Genomic DNA, 17,031 nt, shown 5'->3' on the forward strand with positions numbered 1-17,031 from the left:
TACATCGGTGCTGGACTCCGTTAAGTCACTGTAGGGGAGGGGCACTACAGGGAATCCCTTTAACCCCTTAAGGACCAAACTTCTGGAATAAAAGGGAATCATGACATGTCACACATGTCATGTGTCCTTAAGGGTTAAACACACCATGTATCCCATAACTAAACCTAACACGACTCTAACCCTAAATCATTCATTCTAAACACCCCTTATACTACAACCGCTCTCACGCTTTTAACCCCTTAAGGACATATGACATGTGTGACATGTCATAATTCCATTTTATTCCAGAAGTTTGGTCCTTAAGGGGTTAATCATTTTCAAATGAAACTCTGACATGAACCCCTATATAATCTTAATCTGTCCTTTACCCTAACCACTTCTAACATTATTTTAGCCCTGCATGCATTTACACACCCTACGTTCACATATATTCATATATTCAAACACAATATATTACAAGTAGAAACAGGCACACATATATGTACATACATATGCAGCTGTATAATTTTAATACATTTTACTTTTTCAATTTAAAAGACGTAAATATATATTTTAAAAATCAAGATTGCCAGCCATGGTTATGGGGTTACCTTTTAGCAATTAATCTGGAACAAAAACCCTCACTCAGTGCAACAAAATATAAAAAGTCACTAAAAAGGAAAGACATTTATATTAAAGAGGGGAGGACTGTGCCGGTTACCCCCCTCTTTATTGATATGGTTTTGTTCTACTTTATTTGATCAATTTTATTTCTGTTTAGTTTATAAAGGGGTTTATTCACTAAACTTTAAATTTAAGTGAATTGAAACTAAATGGCAGAATTGAGGCTAAAATCACCAAATCTATTGCTATAGCCAAATTGGAGAATATTTCTTTAGCCTAAATTGTGTTATTTGGATTTTAATTCACTATAGTTCAGATTTTAGTGACCAGCCGCGACTGGGATTCTCTCCTATACAGGGTTTTTTTCACTCCAGTGAGAACTGACAAGAATTCAAAGTATTATGGGCAAAATAGCCTTAATGAACACATAATTCACTTGGAGAATGTTTCTAAATCAGTTACTTTGGTCTGAATTGTAAAATTCACTTTGCATTCCCACCAATTCTCACTGTAGTGAGTAACCCTGAACTTGTATTTGAAAGATTCAGTATGTAAATAAATGAAAAGAACAGGGGTGCAAAATCTGACCAGGAGTGAAAATTGCTATGCAATGAAGGAGCCTAATTAAGTATTTCAGAATACACAGCCCTAGGGTATGAGTAGTTGAAAAGAAATCTTTGAACTTGCAAAACATGTAATGTAAACACACAATAAGCAGAGGTTAATGAAAATAAACAGAGTAGCAGACTGCATATACAGTAACTAGTTATATACTGTCATAGGTGTAGAACATTTGGCACAGCTGTCACCTCTGGAGCCCTCAGTAAGTTTGTAGCTGGTATGTTGGAGTAATTAGCTGGTCAGTAATTACACCAGCAGAATGCATGCCTGGCGAAGGGACTGCTGGTTTATACTGTGCACTCCTCTAGAGTTATTGAAAAGGGGGTGTCACCAGCCCGCTTTCCTGAGACATAACAGCTCTGTCTGCAGTCACACAACACCCTGATCCAGAATATCCAAAGCTGGAGGTGGAGAGAGCCAAGCCCGCCCCCCATCACTCCCCTCCCTCCTGCTCTCCCACACATACTCTCCAGCCATTCCCCCACTCATTAATAACACTGCTGGCTTCCTCAGCCCCTCATGAGCAGGGGGGACACCCTGTAAGGCGGCTAGGAGAGCAGTGGAAGAGCAGAGCCTGCATGCACCCTCACCTGCAGCCCCCCACCACCAGCCCCTTCCCTCCACCTTCCCCCAGCGCTGGTATATAGACCTTGACCACATTGTGCACCATATACCTACCTAACTACCAACCCACCCGGCTGTCTTCTGATCCACCAACCTCATTGCCATCTAAACCCTTCACGTTTTTTGGGGGGAAGATCACTTTATTTGTACTACCCTTTCCTGCTATCAAGTAAGGAGCCTTGCAGTGGAAGGCCAGGCGGTGAAAGGAAAAAATAAAATAAAGGCACCCCCTCTTCCCTCCATCTTTTAACCCGTTGTGGTCCTTGGGCTCCACAATGCCGACTCTGTGGACAGATGTTCCAGTGGTGATCGTATTGGGATTTGTCTGCTGTACCCTGCATGTCCTTGCAACCACTGTCAGTGATGGTAAGTGATACATTATTTCAACATTCTATGGTTAACCCTGTCGTGGAGGAGGTAGGGAAAGGGGAGGGGTAGGTTGGGATGTGTCTCATTTTTATTGCACCTTTTCCTGCAGGCCTTGATCATTGAATGCAATCTCAGAAATGTATAGTATAGCATGGCTGCAGCACACATACCAACCCAGACCTGCCTCTGATTTGTGCAGCAGATTGTAAGAGGGAGCATACTAATGTGGCTGCATCAATTTACCATGCTGCATGTAACAATTGTCATCTCAGCCACACATAGATGTGTATTATGTCTTTTCTGATAACTCTGGGCTAACTGCCAGATTCAATCTGTACTATATTTCCTTAAAACATTTTTTTTTTAAGCTGATTAGACTATAGAACCCTTTTGTATGACTTGTGTGGTTGACCATTTGGGACCTATAGGGTTAAATAGAGGATTGAAGTCTTCAGTCTCTAGGCCCCTCTAGCCAGCGAGAGGTTAATGACATATTGGAACTGCGGTGGAGTTAATTACCCCTATGCTAAGACCACGTCTCTGATGAACAATTTAAAGTACTGCTCTCTATTGTCCTGTTTGCCTATACAATGAAATGTCATTTGTTTAAACGGGTGCCTCTTTTAGAAAAAAAGGGGGGATGGGTGACTTGTTTTTCTTTTACTGACAAAGAGCATCTGCCCTTCAGTCAAAACCATATTTCTGCTTTAGCAGCCCCCAAATATATGTACCTTGATTGCCAGACTTAATCCATAGATCTGAGCCTTTTTGTGGTTTTCCCTTATGAAAGAAATTCTCAACATATGCAGAGTTCTAGCCTCCACCCCTGCTCCAAGCTCTATTTAGTGGAGAAGTGGGCATTTGCTGGTCCTATGGTACATCAGAATGCTGCTGATGTATATGGCTTTTGATTTACAATGTAGTAGTCTGGATGACTTTCAGAGGCTTTCCATTTCATTACCTATTTGAGCACATTCCTGCTGAAACAGTATAGCCTCTCCAGCCCCTTAAAAAGATGTATTGACATACATTTGTACTCTTTCATACAATGCTAGTGTGCATATCTGTATTTTATTTTTTTTCAATTGCAACAATAAAGGCTCAATTCAATTACCAAAATCACTATTAAAATTAGACATCACACAGGCCTGATGTTCTGCCACTGTAAAATGCATTGCAGTTAGGAAGATGTAGAATTTTTTTTTTCTTTTTCTTTTTTTTTTTTTTTTTTCCAAACATTCTCCTATAATTGCCCTTCTGCGTTGCCTGTAAGTGATGAAAAATCATTGTTTACTAAGCAATGAAAGAGCGTTCTTGCAACCTAAATAAAGAAATACAAGGCTGACATTGTAAAGGCATCTCCATTGCAATTTAGAGACCTCATCTGCAAGCTTCCAATACACCGAGAGGCTGCAGTGCGCCTCTAGTGCGTGACATGGCATTTAACACAGGCTGGGGCTGGTTCATGGGAGAGGGATTTGTTTGAAAACCAGATGTGAAGGCAATCACTGCAGAGACTAAACTTTGATTTGAAGAAGCTGTGTAACATTACGCGTATGTGGTTAGTATATAACTAAGCGGTTGTGAAGCCACAATGTTGTCAGTATGGACGAACTGACTTATCCAAAAATAAAACCGTTTCAATATTCGGGACACCATTTTTGTGGTGCTCGTTGTGCCAAAAGATGTTTACACCTTGGAGAATTCTGAATGATATGTTACGTAAGGGAAATGTATTTCTTTTTTTTAGATTATAAATCGTGACGCCTGGGGTTTTATGCATCTATATTAAATACAATTATTATTTTTTTTGTTTTGTTTTCTATCTTGCCTGGATCCCTGTAAAACATTTTTATAATTTGGAAACATTTTAGAGGTGTTGTTTTATAAGCAACAATGCCTGCTTTTGTACTGAATTGTTTGTTTAATTTGAAAATAGCCTTTAATGTAATTTAATGAGTTCTCCAAATAAACCATCTATTGATTTACTTGATGGTATCTAACAATATGGGACTGCGTTTTCCTATAAACAAGCGTTATATAATTTCTGAAGTATAGACACACAAATCTTGTAATATTTATGATCAATCAAAAAAAAAAAGTTAAAATATGTGATGGCAAGCTCGTACTGTTGACATATTTTGCACTGTCAATCTTTCAGTGTAAATGTAAAACCTTTTAAACATCCATTCAGGCTTTTAAAAAAAATATTTTATTTATTTTGAAGCCGTTTTGTGATTTTTAAATTGATTGTATATGTTTAAACATCACAGTGCACAGCCTGTTAGGCCAGACTTAAAACATTACTTGAATTTCCCATCTAGAAATCACAACTCTCCCACTATAACTAGCTCCTTCTGAAAGTCTCTGTGAACATCACCAATTCTTAGGATTGTCCATTAATCTCTTTCTATCCTTCAACATTATTCAAAGTATTTATGTATTAGCCGCCTCCCTTCTGCAGAAAATGTTACACACTCATAATTCTGTAATATAATTGGTAGTCTGTCAATTCATGGAAATCCCTGTTTTGTCACAACATATACATGGTTTTTTGACTTGCAGTAAGTACGTATTTACAAAGTCTATGTTCTTAAAACTAGAAGTTAATGGAGTCTTACAAGTCTGCATTGTTATTATTGTTAATCCCCATTCATTTTAAACCCAAGTTTCCTGCTTGCATTGTTAGAAATTTCTACCATCCAAACACATAGGACAGAATATACTAGCTCTAGTAAAAAAAAAAAAAAAATACAAACACCCTTTGGCCTTTTACAAGGAAACTAGAATTGTTGAGGAGTTTATTACCTTAACATCGTCACATGTGTACACACCAAGTAATATCACCACCTAACTAACTTGCATACATTATAAGGTTTGAAGAGGTATCCTTGAATCATTGAACTGTAGTATATGCCATTTAACCCCTCACTTAGAAGTCACGCATTTGTGCTTCCCCTTTCCCATGCAAGCATTTGTACAGTGTGCCTGCTTGTGGGAAGCACAGTATGCAAGTCACTCCTTCAATAGCTTTCATCAGACAGGAAATACAAATATAAGGCCAATTTAACAGAACTGGAAAAATGATCCAACTTTTGGATACTTTGGCCTTAAATGTGAAATTTACCTCAAATTCCTGACTATTCTCATTTTAGCAAGAGTTTTCTGTGACTCTATATCTTCATTCACAAAATGCTGAATAAAGCTATCTGTAAACAGATGACATCCTTAAAGTGAAGCTGTGATGGGGTAATTGCCTTAAGTCACTTCCATATACATTGAATAGCACTTCATGTAACACCCACTTCTGGACCATCCTCTCCTCTTCTCCCCTCTACCTCTGTTCTTATGTGATTTGCCCTGCTTGGGACATATCCCCGAGCAGGTCAGATTTCGTCTGTGTCATCGGCATGCTTGCTTCATTGTCAGAGTGCTGGCGTTGGAAGGCAGTGATGTGGCGTCGTCGCTCAGTTCCTATAGTTTCCATAGCAACTGCAGCACATGAGCAGAGGAACCTCCTGTTGGAGGTCTTTTCACTGGATCTGTGAAGCAATAGGTGGGCAAATGCGCCTCATCAGTGTACTACAAGATGTACAGACAGTATTATGTTCTGAATATATTTTGCCGTACACAAGCCCATTCTTGCTCCTTTTTGTTCATCTTTCATTTTACTAATTTCCACAGTTGAACATTCATGGGTCTTGTTAAAAATAAACTATCGGTACTTTTCATTTGCACAGTAAACAAATCTGTGTTTTGGTGTGAAATAGGGACCTCTTATCAAGACCCCTCTCTATTCATTTACCCATGTGTTGGTGAAACTAATCTCCCTCGGAATGCTTAATCGAACATGAAAGTAAATATGATGGTCCAAACAGAAGTAGTATAGTTTTTTTTGTGAATAAGGGATTAACAAAAGAAAACTGGGAATGGTGGGTCCTAAAAACGTTAAGGCCTTCTCCTTATGCTGCGTACTATTTATATAGAGAACTATTGATACATTTAAAAAAAAAAAAAAAAAAAAAAATATATATATATATACACACACACACACACCCCTATATTATTTTTTTTTTATTATATATGTAATGAAGGAAAAAGGAGAACATTTTTATATTGAATACACCATGTATCTTTGTGATTATATGTATTCAAAGGAAGTGATTTAAGGTAAGTACATTTTTTTCCATTACAGGTTCACTTTATGTCTGTCATCTGTTTATGGATAGTTTTATTCAGGATTTTGTGAATGGAGCAATAGATGCTCCTATTTTCCTATTGTAAAGTGTACAAATATTTATCAATTACTGTTCTACATGTTTCATGCCAGCATTATGGTAAACGTATAGCCTGGGAATGCAATGTGATTGTGGTTTTATTTATTATTATTTTTTTTTTTTTTTTTAAATCTGTTAAAATTATTCTGTAGCTACCTTAGTTAGATAAGTGTTTGGAAATTGACAGACAAGCAAGATGTCAGTTTGATTAAGGATTGTGATTACTGTAGGATTATACATTTTGATATGGGGAGATAAAGTGACTGGCTGCACTTTGGAAAAACAATGACTGGTAAATCACAATGATTCAGCACAATCCTCTCTGATTAGGCTATGCGAGTATCTTAATCTAAAACAGATTGTTTTTTTTTTTTTTTTTGTTTGTTTGTTTTGAGTTTTTTTAGGTGGAACTTTTTGAGCAGGATGTATGGATCAAGTCAGCCTTCGAGTAGGTATTGACATGTAATGCATACATTGTGCTTACCTGAAGCTTTTTCTTCCAAGATATCTACCACCATGGACAGGAGGGTGGGAGTGCATTGACTGTCCCCAAATTTTAGTGTGACATTCCACAGTGACTTGTGTGAGATGTACACCGGGTCATAAAATCTAAAGTCCTACACTACTAATGAGGCCTTCAGGCATCATAACCACTTCACCCTGCTGTAGTGGTTATGGTGCCAGGTATACCCTGGTCTGCATCCCAGGTAATGGAGTAAACTTTTTAGTTTGCTCTCTTACTTGAGTCACTGCTGGGCTTATGCTCCTTCCTCCTCCGGAGATGCACTAACAGATTTTTGCAGAAACTGATCGAGTCACCATTTATTTTTTTTATTTTTAGCTGAGCGCACCAGCTGACCTCTTTCAGATCCAATGAATGACATACTATGCATGAAATTCATGGCCCACTGACCAGGGGTGATTTTCTGTTTGCCAATGCTATATTTTCACTCAAATGGCTAGTGGCAAGCGGAAATTTTAAGCCCGGTTATAGACCATAGTAGAATGGAAAGCTGATGTAACAAGTAAATCTACCATATTCTTTAATTCGTGCCATCTTAAGAATTTTTTTCTTTAACTTGCAGTCTTGTTAGTTGTCTTATTCAATAAAGTTCTGTGATAATAATTTACAAAAGCAAGTACAGGCACTATTTTGAGTGATAAATAAGGAGATATTTCTACAGAAACAAAAATTTCTGTTAATGTCTCCCTGACAAATGTCTTAAGGGACATGCTGAGCGCACCATAACGGCTTTAGTTTTTTGTAGGATTTGATGCAATGCCTCCTGTTTTTTTCAAAGCATTTTCAAAAGAGTTTGACAAAATTCATATCACGATTACTTGGTTTTGGACATTTTAATAGCCACTGACCAATATCTAAACTTTTTATTCTACTGCCAAATGTACGTAATTCCTGTATTTGCTATATTTTAGCTAGGTTGCTTATGTGTTTATTTCATTAACTGTGAGGAGATGATTCTAACTGCATGCCCGGCCTCAGACTGGCTTTAACCTCTTAAGGACATGTCATCATTCCTTTTTATTCCAGAAGTTTGGTCCTTAAGGGGCTAAAGGGACACTATAGTCACCTGAACAACTTCAGCTTAATGAGGTTGTTCAGGTGAGAACTATAGCTCCCTGCAGCCTTTCTCATGTAAACACTGTATTTTCTGAGAAAATAGTGTTTACATTGAAAGCTAGGAACACCTCCAGTTGCAGTCACTCAGAGTGAACCAGAGGGACTTCTGAGTTGATGGAGGCATAATATGCCTCAATCCACTCAGATCTGCTGTACACAAGCATCCTGTGATTCAGTATCTCCTCCCACTGCATGCAGACACTGAACTTTCCAAATGGCCGCCGTCACACTGAAAGTGTGGGAAAGTAGATTCGGCCGGAGCGTTAAAACGCGCGGTTAGGCGGCCGGGAGTGGAAGGGCTCTGCAGGCTAGGATTCCATAGTGGAAGGGGAAATAAAAAACTGCGAAAAACGCCTGGTGAAAACGGAAACCGGGAGGAATAAGCAGGGTGCCCAGAGTGTAAAAGGGGCAAAGGTAGATAAAGGAGCCCCAAGCAAAATTAGAAAGGAATCAGAAAGTGAGGTAGGAACAGTTAGACAATAAGGTTTAAGCAGTGCTATACAGTAAATAACAAGTAATATAGGTTATAATAAAGTCAAATAAACCAAATAATGAATAAATATGAGGAGCTCAATATTCTGACCTGTCTGCTGATGGAGCAGTAAAGAAAGAGGAGGAGCCTGTTCACTGGGAATACTATACCTCCTACTGCTTTTTGATTGGTTCTTATTATCACTTTCTTTACTGCTATGGAGTTTTAGTAAAGAGAGAGATATGCAAAATACGAAGCCTCCTGTCATGTAATAAAATTGGCTGAGACTGACCAGGAGGCAGATCAGGGGTAGAGCCAGCACAAACACAGCCCTGGACGGTCAGCACCTCCTCATAGAGATTAATTGAATCAATTCATCTCTATGAGGAAAGTTCAGTGTCTGCATGCAGAGGGAGGAGATACTGAATGTTTGGATGCATTTTAGGCAGCCATGACCCAGGAAGGATCTCTAACAGCTATCTGAGCAGTGGCCAGTGAAGTTATCACTAGGCTGTAATGGAAACACTGCATTTTGCTTTTGCAGTATATCTTATGAATATAGCTAGTGGCCTATGATTAACCATTTCAGTGAAAGCGGTGTACAAAACACATAGCATACGTGTGTTTGTTTGGCAAACATCTGGCACCATTCAAAGGGTTAAATAGCCAATCTGATTGACATGCAAAAAAGGTGGTGGTTTGGGAACACCACCTGGGAAACTACATTTCATTGAAAGTTAAGTATTTTTTGCTGTATATTTATTTTTGTTTTTTGTTCGTCTATATAAATCTGATTGACAACTTGAACAGCAAAAGTTGAAGAGGGATCAGAGCTAGGTAAATTATAAAAATGATTATGCAAGAAACAGCAGACTAAAGGATGCAATCAAACTTTTAATGAAAGCCTCCTGTGGCGTGAGTGAGGCTGGCAACGTTGTCTTATAGTCAGATCTTCCCAGGAATGATGTAATCCATAGGCAATTGCTAGGAAACAATGTGTCTGCAGTCACAAGGCTACTGAATAAGATTTTCTGTTTCCCAGAATTCCCTGAAATTAGACATAGTGCTCTGTGTAGCGGTTTATGTGTGTAGGCTTATTTACATTTTTTTTTGTTTTTCTTTAGTTGTTTTTAAATTTTTGCCTTTGTTAGAGCAAATGAATGCTTACATGAAATATTCCTTAAATGGGCACGGCAAACACATATGTTGAGTAGCAGATTTAGGTATGGTTATGTGGCCATGCTGGGTAAGATTATTACTATGATTATTATATTTTGTGTGGTTTTGCTTTGCCTAGCCTCAGATTTTGCATTGTTCATGCAATATTACTTCCTGGTTTGAGTTTGTGGTCCATAGTCTAAACACCTGTGTCAATAAGTGAATCTAATATTTCTTCCATGATTTTATTCTTGGTAGCTCCTTTCAAACCCCCACCCCACTGTGGTAGATACATTGTTGCTAGTACTGGGTTCAAGAGTATTCAAGGTCATCTAAGCAAACGTTCACTCATCTGTGACTAAGAGCTGTTGACATGTGTATCCCTTTATATCCATAATCATTGCTGCTCCACATTTCCATTTCACTTTGCAAACCACCACTATGCTTTCAAGTAATTCAAAACAGAATATATATATATATATATATATATATATATATATATATATATATATATATATATATATTTTTTTTTTCTATATCTCGATCAAAATAATGAATTTGTTTATATGCATTCTTGTATAAATAAATAATGGTGAGCCATGTATTATTGGAAAATCATATACCATAGTTTAATATTTATTTATTTTTATATATAATGCTTCCAGAGTTTGTGACTACAGTCCCTGTAAAGTCTTTCAAACTATTTCCATCTCTGCTTCAATAAATGGCTCAATCCACTGCTTACTCCCAACAATGACAACGAATACTGTTATAGTGGAAAAAATGGCTATGGAGGTGAATAGGTCCTGCAGGGTGCATTCTTTTTGTAATTGTGGGTGTCACGAGTGCACTCTGCAGAACCTCTCTACACCAATAGCCATTTTATTATTGCTATTGAGATTAGTTGGAGTTACTGACTAGTGCTGTCACTGAAATGGTAGCCGGTGTTTTTCTCACTAATCTCGGGCAGAGTGGGACATGTACATCCTGGTTTTGCCAGAGATTAAGGAACCACATTGCACAGTGATGCTGTGTACATTTATTCTATGTTCGTTAAAGTGAATCATTGCACAGATGAGAACCTAATCCATGCAGTTATGGTCTTCTGTTTAGGTTATGTGTGATTAAAACTCAGTGCATTAAAACCCATAATGGGTGAGATGATTGACACTCCATCGTGCTGGCCCTTAATTTTGAGCTAGCACCAGAACATACTTGTCCTGTGTTCTATTAGTACTTCTGGTCAACAGCTGATATTTTCCACCATTAATTAATGTCCGGTACTGTTGCTGATATTTTGGAACAGAAATTGGATGGACAATATGGATTTTATTTAATTTATTAGGTGTTTTTTTTTTTTTTTCTCCTCCTGTCATGTCACTATTGGGAGAGGGGCTGTTGCTCAGAAATGTAACTCCCACTAATTTTGAGAAGACTGGGAAATATCATTGATATGCTGCCCTGATGTGTATTCATGTATTCCTAAAGCTATAGTTTTATTCTGTCTATTTTAGTGCCCCCCTTGCCGTGTGAGGTTGTCTTTATGCACTCGCAGTTCCAGTGTTCTTCCTGCCGCTCTATCTATTTGGCAACCTGGCAATAGGCCCTTCTCACCAACAGCAACTCAAGCAAACCCAGAGTGTGTCTACTGCTCAGGAATAAACACCCAGGCATCCTTGACATTGGCCCCTGCTTGCCAATAACTGCCTAGAAACTCCTAAAGGAAATGGTCCCCTGCTTGTAAATACGTGACCAGGAATACTAGGAAGGTGGCCCTTACTTAACAGTAAAAAAAATACCTCGGTAAAACAGCCTCTGTTCCCTACTTTTGCTTTCTTAAGGGGAATTTGGCAAGAAGACCACAAGTTACCCAATTTGTCTGAATACTAGTTGTTTTTTTTTTTTTGTTTTTTTTTTTTGCATAAGCAAAACCTGAGAGCAGTTGGGTTACAGGTCTTGTTGCCAGGAGAAGTTATTCGGGAAAAGTCTTAGGACCTGTTTTTGCCAGGACTGAAGCCCAAAACATGGGACTATCCTGACAAAATGTAAATTTTTTTATTAACTATTGTTCAGTGATACAGTCATACACTTACACGTACAATCATGTCCAAATTCCTCTCTCTATCCTTATTGTTCATGTGTTTGAGTGTCTAAGAGAGCTCCACTGCCATACTACTGATAGTAATGTCTCTTTAAACTACAATAAATAGGTTTAGAAATCAAGAAAAAGTGTAGCGCTATTCCAAATAAAACATCCACATATCCTAGAATTATAAATAACATAACATAGTGTAGTATGTTTTAAAGTAAGTGAGTCTATATAAAACAAGAAGCACTCACAACCATAGAGCTATGTTTAGAAATCAGCCTGTGTAAATAAAATACATTGTTTTTGTTCTAAATTATATTTTTATTGCAGTAAGTATGTTAATGCAAGTTATGGATTATTTGCAATGTTTTAATTAATGATCTAGATTCCAGACAAGTTTCACCTACCCTTTTAAGGAACACGATCTAGAGACCATGCGTAGGCAACCTTCTTCTTTATTTTGTTTGTTTTTGTTTTACAAATTCTGGCCTACATTTCTCAATTTGGTTTTCAAATCATTGTTTATTGAATTAAAATGGCACTGTCATGCCGAACTTACCTTTCCCTAATCGCTTCCTCTCTCAGGATCTGTTCTTCATTTCTTCCTGTCTGCTCTAGTTTTCTTTAAAACATAAGACAAAGTAGTGATTATTTTGTCTTATGTATTTTTCCTATGCATGACCAGCGGAGGAGCAAAATGTGCTCCATTTCCTGTGGTCAAAGCAATTTCCCACAATTCTCACCTTTCCTCCGTGATCTCGCGATGCCTCCTTTCACTATTCCCAAACGTCCTGTCATTTAGGCAAAACGATCGAATTTCGCCCTAACAGAATGAGAGCAGTTCATGTTAGGACAACAATCGGTACTTTTTAGGTCGGTTCAAAATTTCTGACGAATGAACGAATAGACGAAATTTCCGGACAATAGCCCTAGTGTTTAACTAACTGGGCATGTGCGGGAATTTTACAGCGCTATCTAGTGTGGACAGATGACGTTTCCCACAGGGCCTTCATCTAGTCACACATGGCGGTGCCCAGGACCTAGGTCCAGGCACAAAATAAAGATTTTTAAAAAGGCAATATGGGGGCCTAAGGACACATGGAGGTGACTAGGGGAGGGAATTAGATGTAGTGGAGTCAGGAGGGCGGTAATAAAAAAAAAAAAAAAAAAATGTATGCAGCCATGGCAGTGCTGCTTTAAGTTCATCCTGTTTGTTACATGCAAGAAAAGGATAGCCTTGATTGTGTTTGTAACTGCAATCTCATTATGTAAGTGATTATTGGAACCCTGAATGAATTATGCAATTATTCAGAATATTATAGGAAATGTAGTTTACTATATGTAACGGACCGTTTCACTTACAAGAGGATAAAACCCAGTTTAGGCGATAATCCCCTTTCTAGATGCACAGGCAGCTACGGCAAACACCATTCTCCCGACTGGAACCACACGAACACTGGGACAGCTGAACAAGAAAAGCAGACATCGGCTTACACTCTTGGCAGTCAGCATACAATCCCATTCCCCCAAAGAACGAGACGACACATCGCTTTGAGGGTTAAGCAAGAACTCTGGACTGGGACACCCAGTCTGGCTTTTATTACAAACAAGTACATACAGGACACTCCCAGGGGGAGGATGAATTTAACCAATCACATGGATGTACCTCCCACACATTTCCTCCCCTTAGATTAGCACTTAACATAATTATACCGTACATCCTTTTCCCCAATTCCTGGATGTACCCCAAATACATATGCTACACCTCCAAAACAGGTATCCCCTGATAGCCCTTATTCAGGGGGACAACATATCCAAGAATCAGGTCATTCGGATGAATGGTTTGGGAGATATGAAGTTCCAAAGATTTGACCGACCGCATGGGTAAAGTATCCGAAAACAGTTCCATGCATTTTGGCCCTGCGGTCGGTCACAAACAAGTGAATGAAACAGACAAATTACTTGGGTTATAGAGACTAATGGGGATTCGCATGAATCCCCTAGTTCGTATGTTTCTTTCTACCGAACGGCGGGTCATTCGGTAGTTTCTATACGAATTTCTGGGAGTATGGAGGTCTCAGCGGTGTTTGCCTAGTCGAGTGTCCGATTTCAGTTCTAGACACTCGACGGCAAAACACCGCTGTTCGGTAGTTTAAGATGGCCGCCGCCACGTGTTTGTTTCCCGAATGGCGGCCACCCAGAGGACACAGACCACACTACACTGATTGCCAATTACCCGTTTGCAACATTGTTGCAAACGGTAATTGGAGGCACACTTAGTCCTGGGTGGTCTGGTTGTTCGGTAGTTTCCTCAATACAATGAATGGAGGGATTCTACCGAACAATCAGATGAATGCTGTACATATATATAACCCAGGTTAACTGCATACAAAAATACATACATGACATTAAAGTATTAAAGGCAGGATTACTGTACTACGCTCCACAGTCTTAAAGGTACAGTAGTCCCAAAAGTCCCAATATGTCCATCGCTGCTTTTAAAGGGCCAGTAGCAGCAATATGAATTATTACATGCCCAAATATAGTGTTTCTAGAGCAATATGTCCAGGGGCCGTAGTCGCAGGGCAGGAGGCTAGCAGCCAGGCCTCTCCAGTTCACAGTGGCGAAGCTGGTTTCGCCACACTATATATATATATATATATATATATATATATATATATATATATAATATATATTTTTTTTTTTTTTTTATATTTTAAAAATAGGTTTTTGGATTATCTGTCAATTCCTTGGCAGACACTTAATGCAAGGGATTGAGAGCTCTCCATAGCAACACAAGTTCATGCGCTGTACTTGCTATGGTGATTCTCTAGCTGCTGCTTCTAACACTGACTAGGGAGTATAGGAACGGAGTGATGTAATTGGTGATAGTTTCCCTTTAAATGGACAAAGACGGACACTTTACTATTACGGAAGTGGGTGGAGGGGTGAGGGAGGTGAGATGCCCAGTTTTCTTATTAAACCCGTGTTCAGTAAATATGAAATTAACGCAAATATAAATTCATATTTATTTAGCAAATGCTTGATCCAGTTTAGAAGAGATAAAAACCAGGGCAAATATTGCAAAGGAGGAGAACAAATTCATACTGTGTACTATCCCTATGTTAACTGCCAGGTGCAAAAGACTGCACTTGGCAATCATTGGCAGAGAGCTAAGATGGAGGCACCCAGTTACTAGATAACAGGTTTGCATTTCTAAATTAAATTTTCTTTTTCATGTATTACAAATGCATATTATACTTTATAAAGCGCCATCACATTCTGCAGCACTGTCCATGCTTGGTACAAGTAAAATCTTACTAAAAGACAATACAAAATGTGATAAACTAATACAGAAGGAAATGAGGACCCCCTTCTTATGGGAACTTACACTCAAGATGTATGGGGAGGGGACTGCGAGGTTGAGAATGATCATATTTATATGTTTTATTGGATAAGTGGAATGCATTAATTACATAGTTGAGTGGTCGGCTTACCTGAGCAATGTTTGGTAACTATTGCGATAAGTAAACATAATAATATAAATCCTGAAAAGTGACCGTTCACCTTTAAGTTTATAATAGACTTTCATTGGTCCTTTTAATTAAAATGACATCACTTCTGCTCTAAATGCATCTGACCGCCAGTAAAGAAGAATTTGATTTGAAAACAACAAGGTTTACATGCATCTACAGCGGTTTTAATTCATGGAGATGTAAGGATACTGCTTTGAGCTAATCAAAGCATTTTCTTTGAACAATGGTTGGTCCTACTTCCAAGTATTCTGCTTGTGTGATCCACATTTGCTGAAATGCAGAATGAGAAGACAGTATGGCTCCCCCTATCCATACCGCCAACAATGGTTCATGTGATTTACAAACATTTAGTGAGTATTGTGGTGGAATCAGTCTGGTCAGTTCCATGCTCATACGCTCACAAAATCCAGGGAGGAGGCTGGACCCTCCAGACATTAAGATATTTCTGCAAATGTTGCTCCTATGCTTGAGGTCACACTTCATAATGCTATTAAAACACAATTCATCTATGCTGGATGCCTCTATTCCAGTTCTTTCTGGTTGAAATAGTATTTCTGGGCATTCATACCGCTCTTGGTGGATTGTGATCATCTTCCCGTCAGGGAGTCTGTATTCTCTTTCCAGTTGCTCTAGTCTTTTGGATCTCTCCAGTTCTATGTCAACAGCTACATAACAAAGCCTTTCTTTCATATAATTCTGATGAAGTAGTAAAATGAATGTTCCTTTCATTTAGTATTGTTATCAGATAGTTTGTCAGGTCTCTTCCTGCTACGTCAAGCCTTAGCACAGCATGTTGAAGAGTGTGTCCTTCAAAGACCGGAACACTGTGCGTCACACCATCACCTATGTCCACCACGCAGCCAGTTGTCTTGCCTGAGGTGTAGAGTGCTAAAACTCCCTGGATTTCAACATATGCTGCAGGAACACAAAGTTCCTCAAATAAAACAGTCAGCATATTTTCTCTATTGGAATGTGGATTGAGAGGTGCCTCCGTAATAAGAACTGGTCTCTCACTTGAGTCCACCTTTAATTTGTTTTCGTATCCATACCTCCATATGAGTTCCATGTCATCCCATGAAGTCACAATGCCATGCTCCACAGGGTACGTTAATGCGAGGATACCCCTTCTTTCTTGTGCTTCTTCTCCAATATAGTAATCCTGATATCCAGCTCCAACCATGACAGGTCTGTATTTTGGTCTGCCTATTATGTTGGAGTACATATATCGTGGTTTATCTTCTCCTGAAAATCCAAGCTTAATTACTCCAGAACCGTTGTCTATAACCACTGCTTGTTGAAAACTAGCCATCTTTTTTGCTGTCCCTTTGTTGTCACCTGAACTGTTTATAACAGCAGCTGCTGATCAAAAAGGACTACACATACTGGCTTGCGTGCTTTTAACTGAGCAAGGTATGATGTAATAATGACCGATGACACAAAGAGTAGCTTTGCTATAAGTGTTAATCTCTCTCTATCTATCTATCTATCTATACATACACACTGTAGTGGCTTTCCATTCATTATAAAAAAAAAAAAAAAAATGGGCTGCTTGACCGTTTTTTTTTTTTTTTATTCATGTTATGTGTTTTTGGAACAGGCAATGACTCTTGATTACTGTATCCATTCTGTGTATTTTCATTTTA

At 38.6% G+C, this 17,031-nt stretch overlaps 1 protein-coding gene and 1 pseudogene across 2 annotated transcripts in view; one reads left to right on the top strand and one right to left on the bottom strand.

The window, feature by feature from the left end:
• Positions 1-1,683: 1,683 nt before the first annotated feature.
• LRP1 (LDL receptor related protein 1) overlaps positions 1,684-17,031 on the top strand; it is a 312,569-nt gene continuing 297,221 nt past the window's right edge. Inside the window, exon 1 of one of the 2 annotated variants that reach the window (XM_063427333.1) lies at positions 1,684-2,214. In XM_063427333.1, coding sequence (XP_063283403.1) covers positions 2,124-2,214 — 91 coding nt within the window. In that variant the 5' untranslated portion in view covers positions 1,684-2,123. The remainder of the gene's footprint in view (positions 2,215-17,031) is intronic. The other variant, XM_063427338.1, reaches the window with a different exon arrangement.
• LOC134568668 (uncharacterized) lies at positions 15,552-16,736 on the bottom strand (annotated as a pseudogene).

This window comes from Pelobates fuscus, chromosome 1, assembly GCF_036172605.1.
Source record: "Pelobates fuscus isolate aPelFus1 chromosome 1, aPelFus1.pri, whole genome shotgun sequence".
Lineage (NCBI taxonomy): Eukaryota > Metazoa > Chordata > Amphibia > Anura > Pelobatidae > Pelobates > Pelobates fuscus.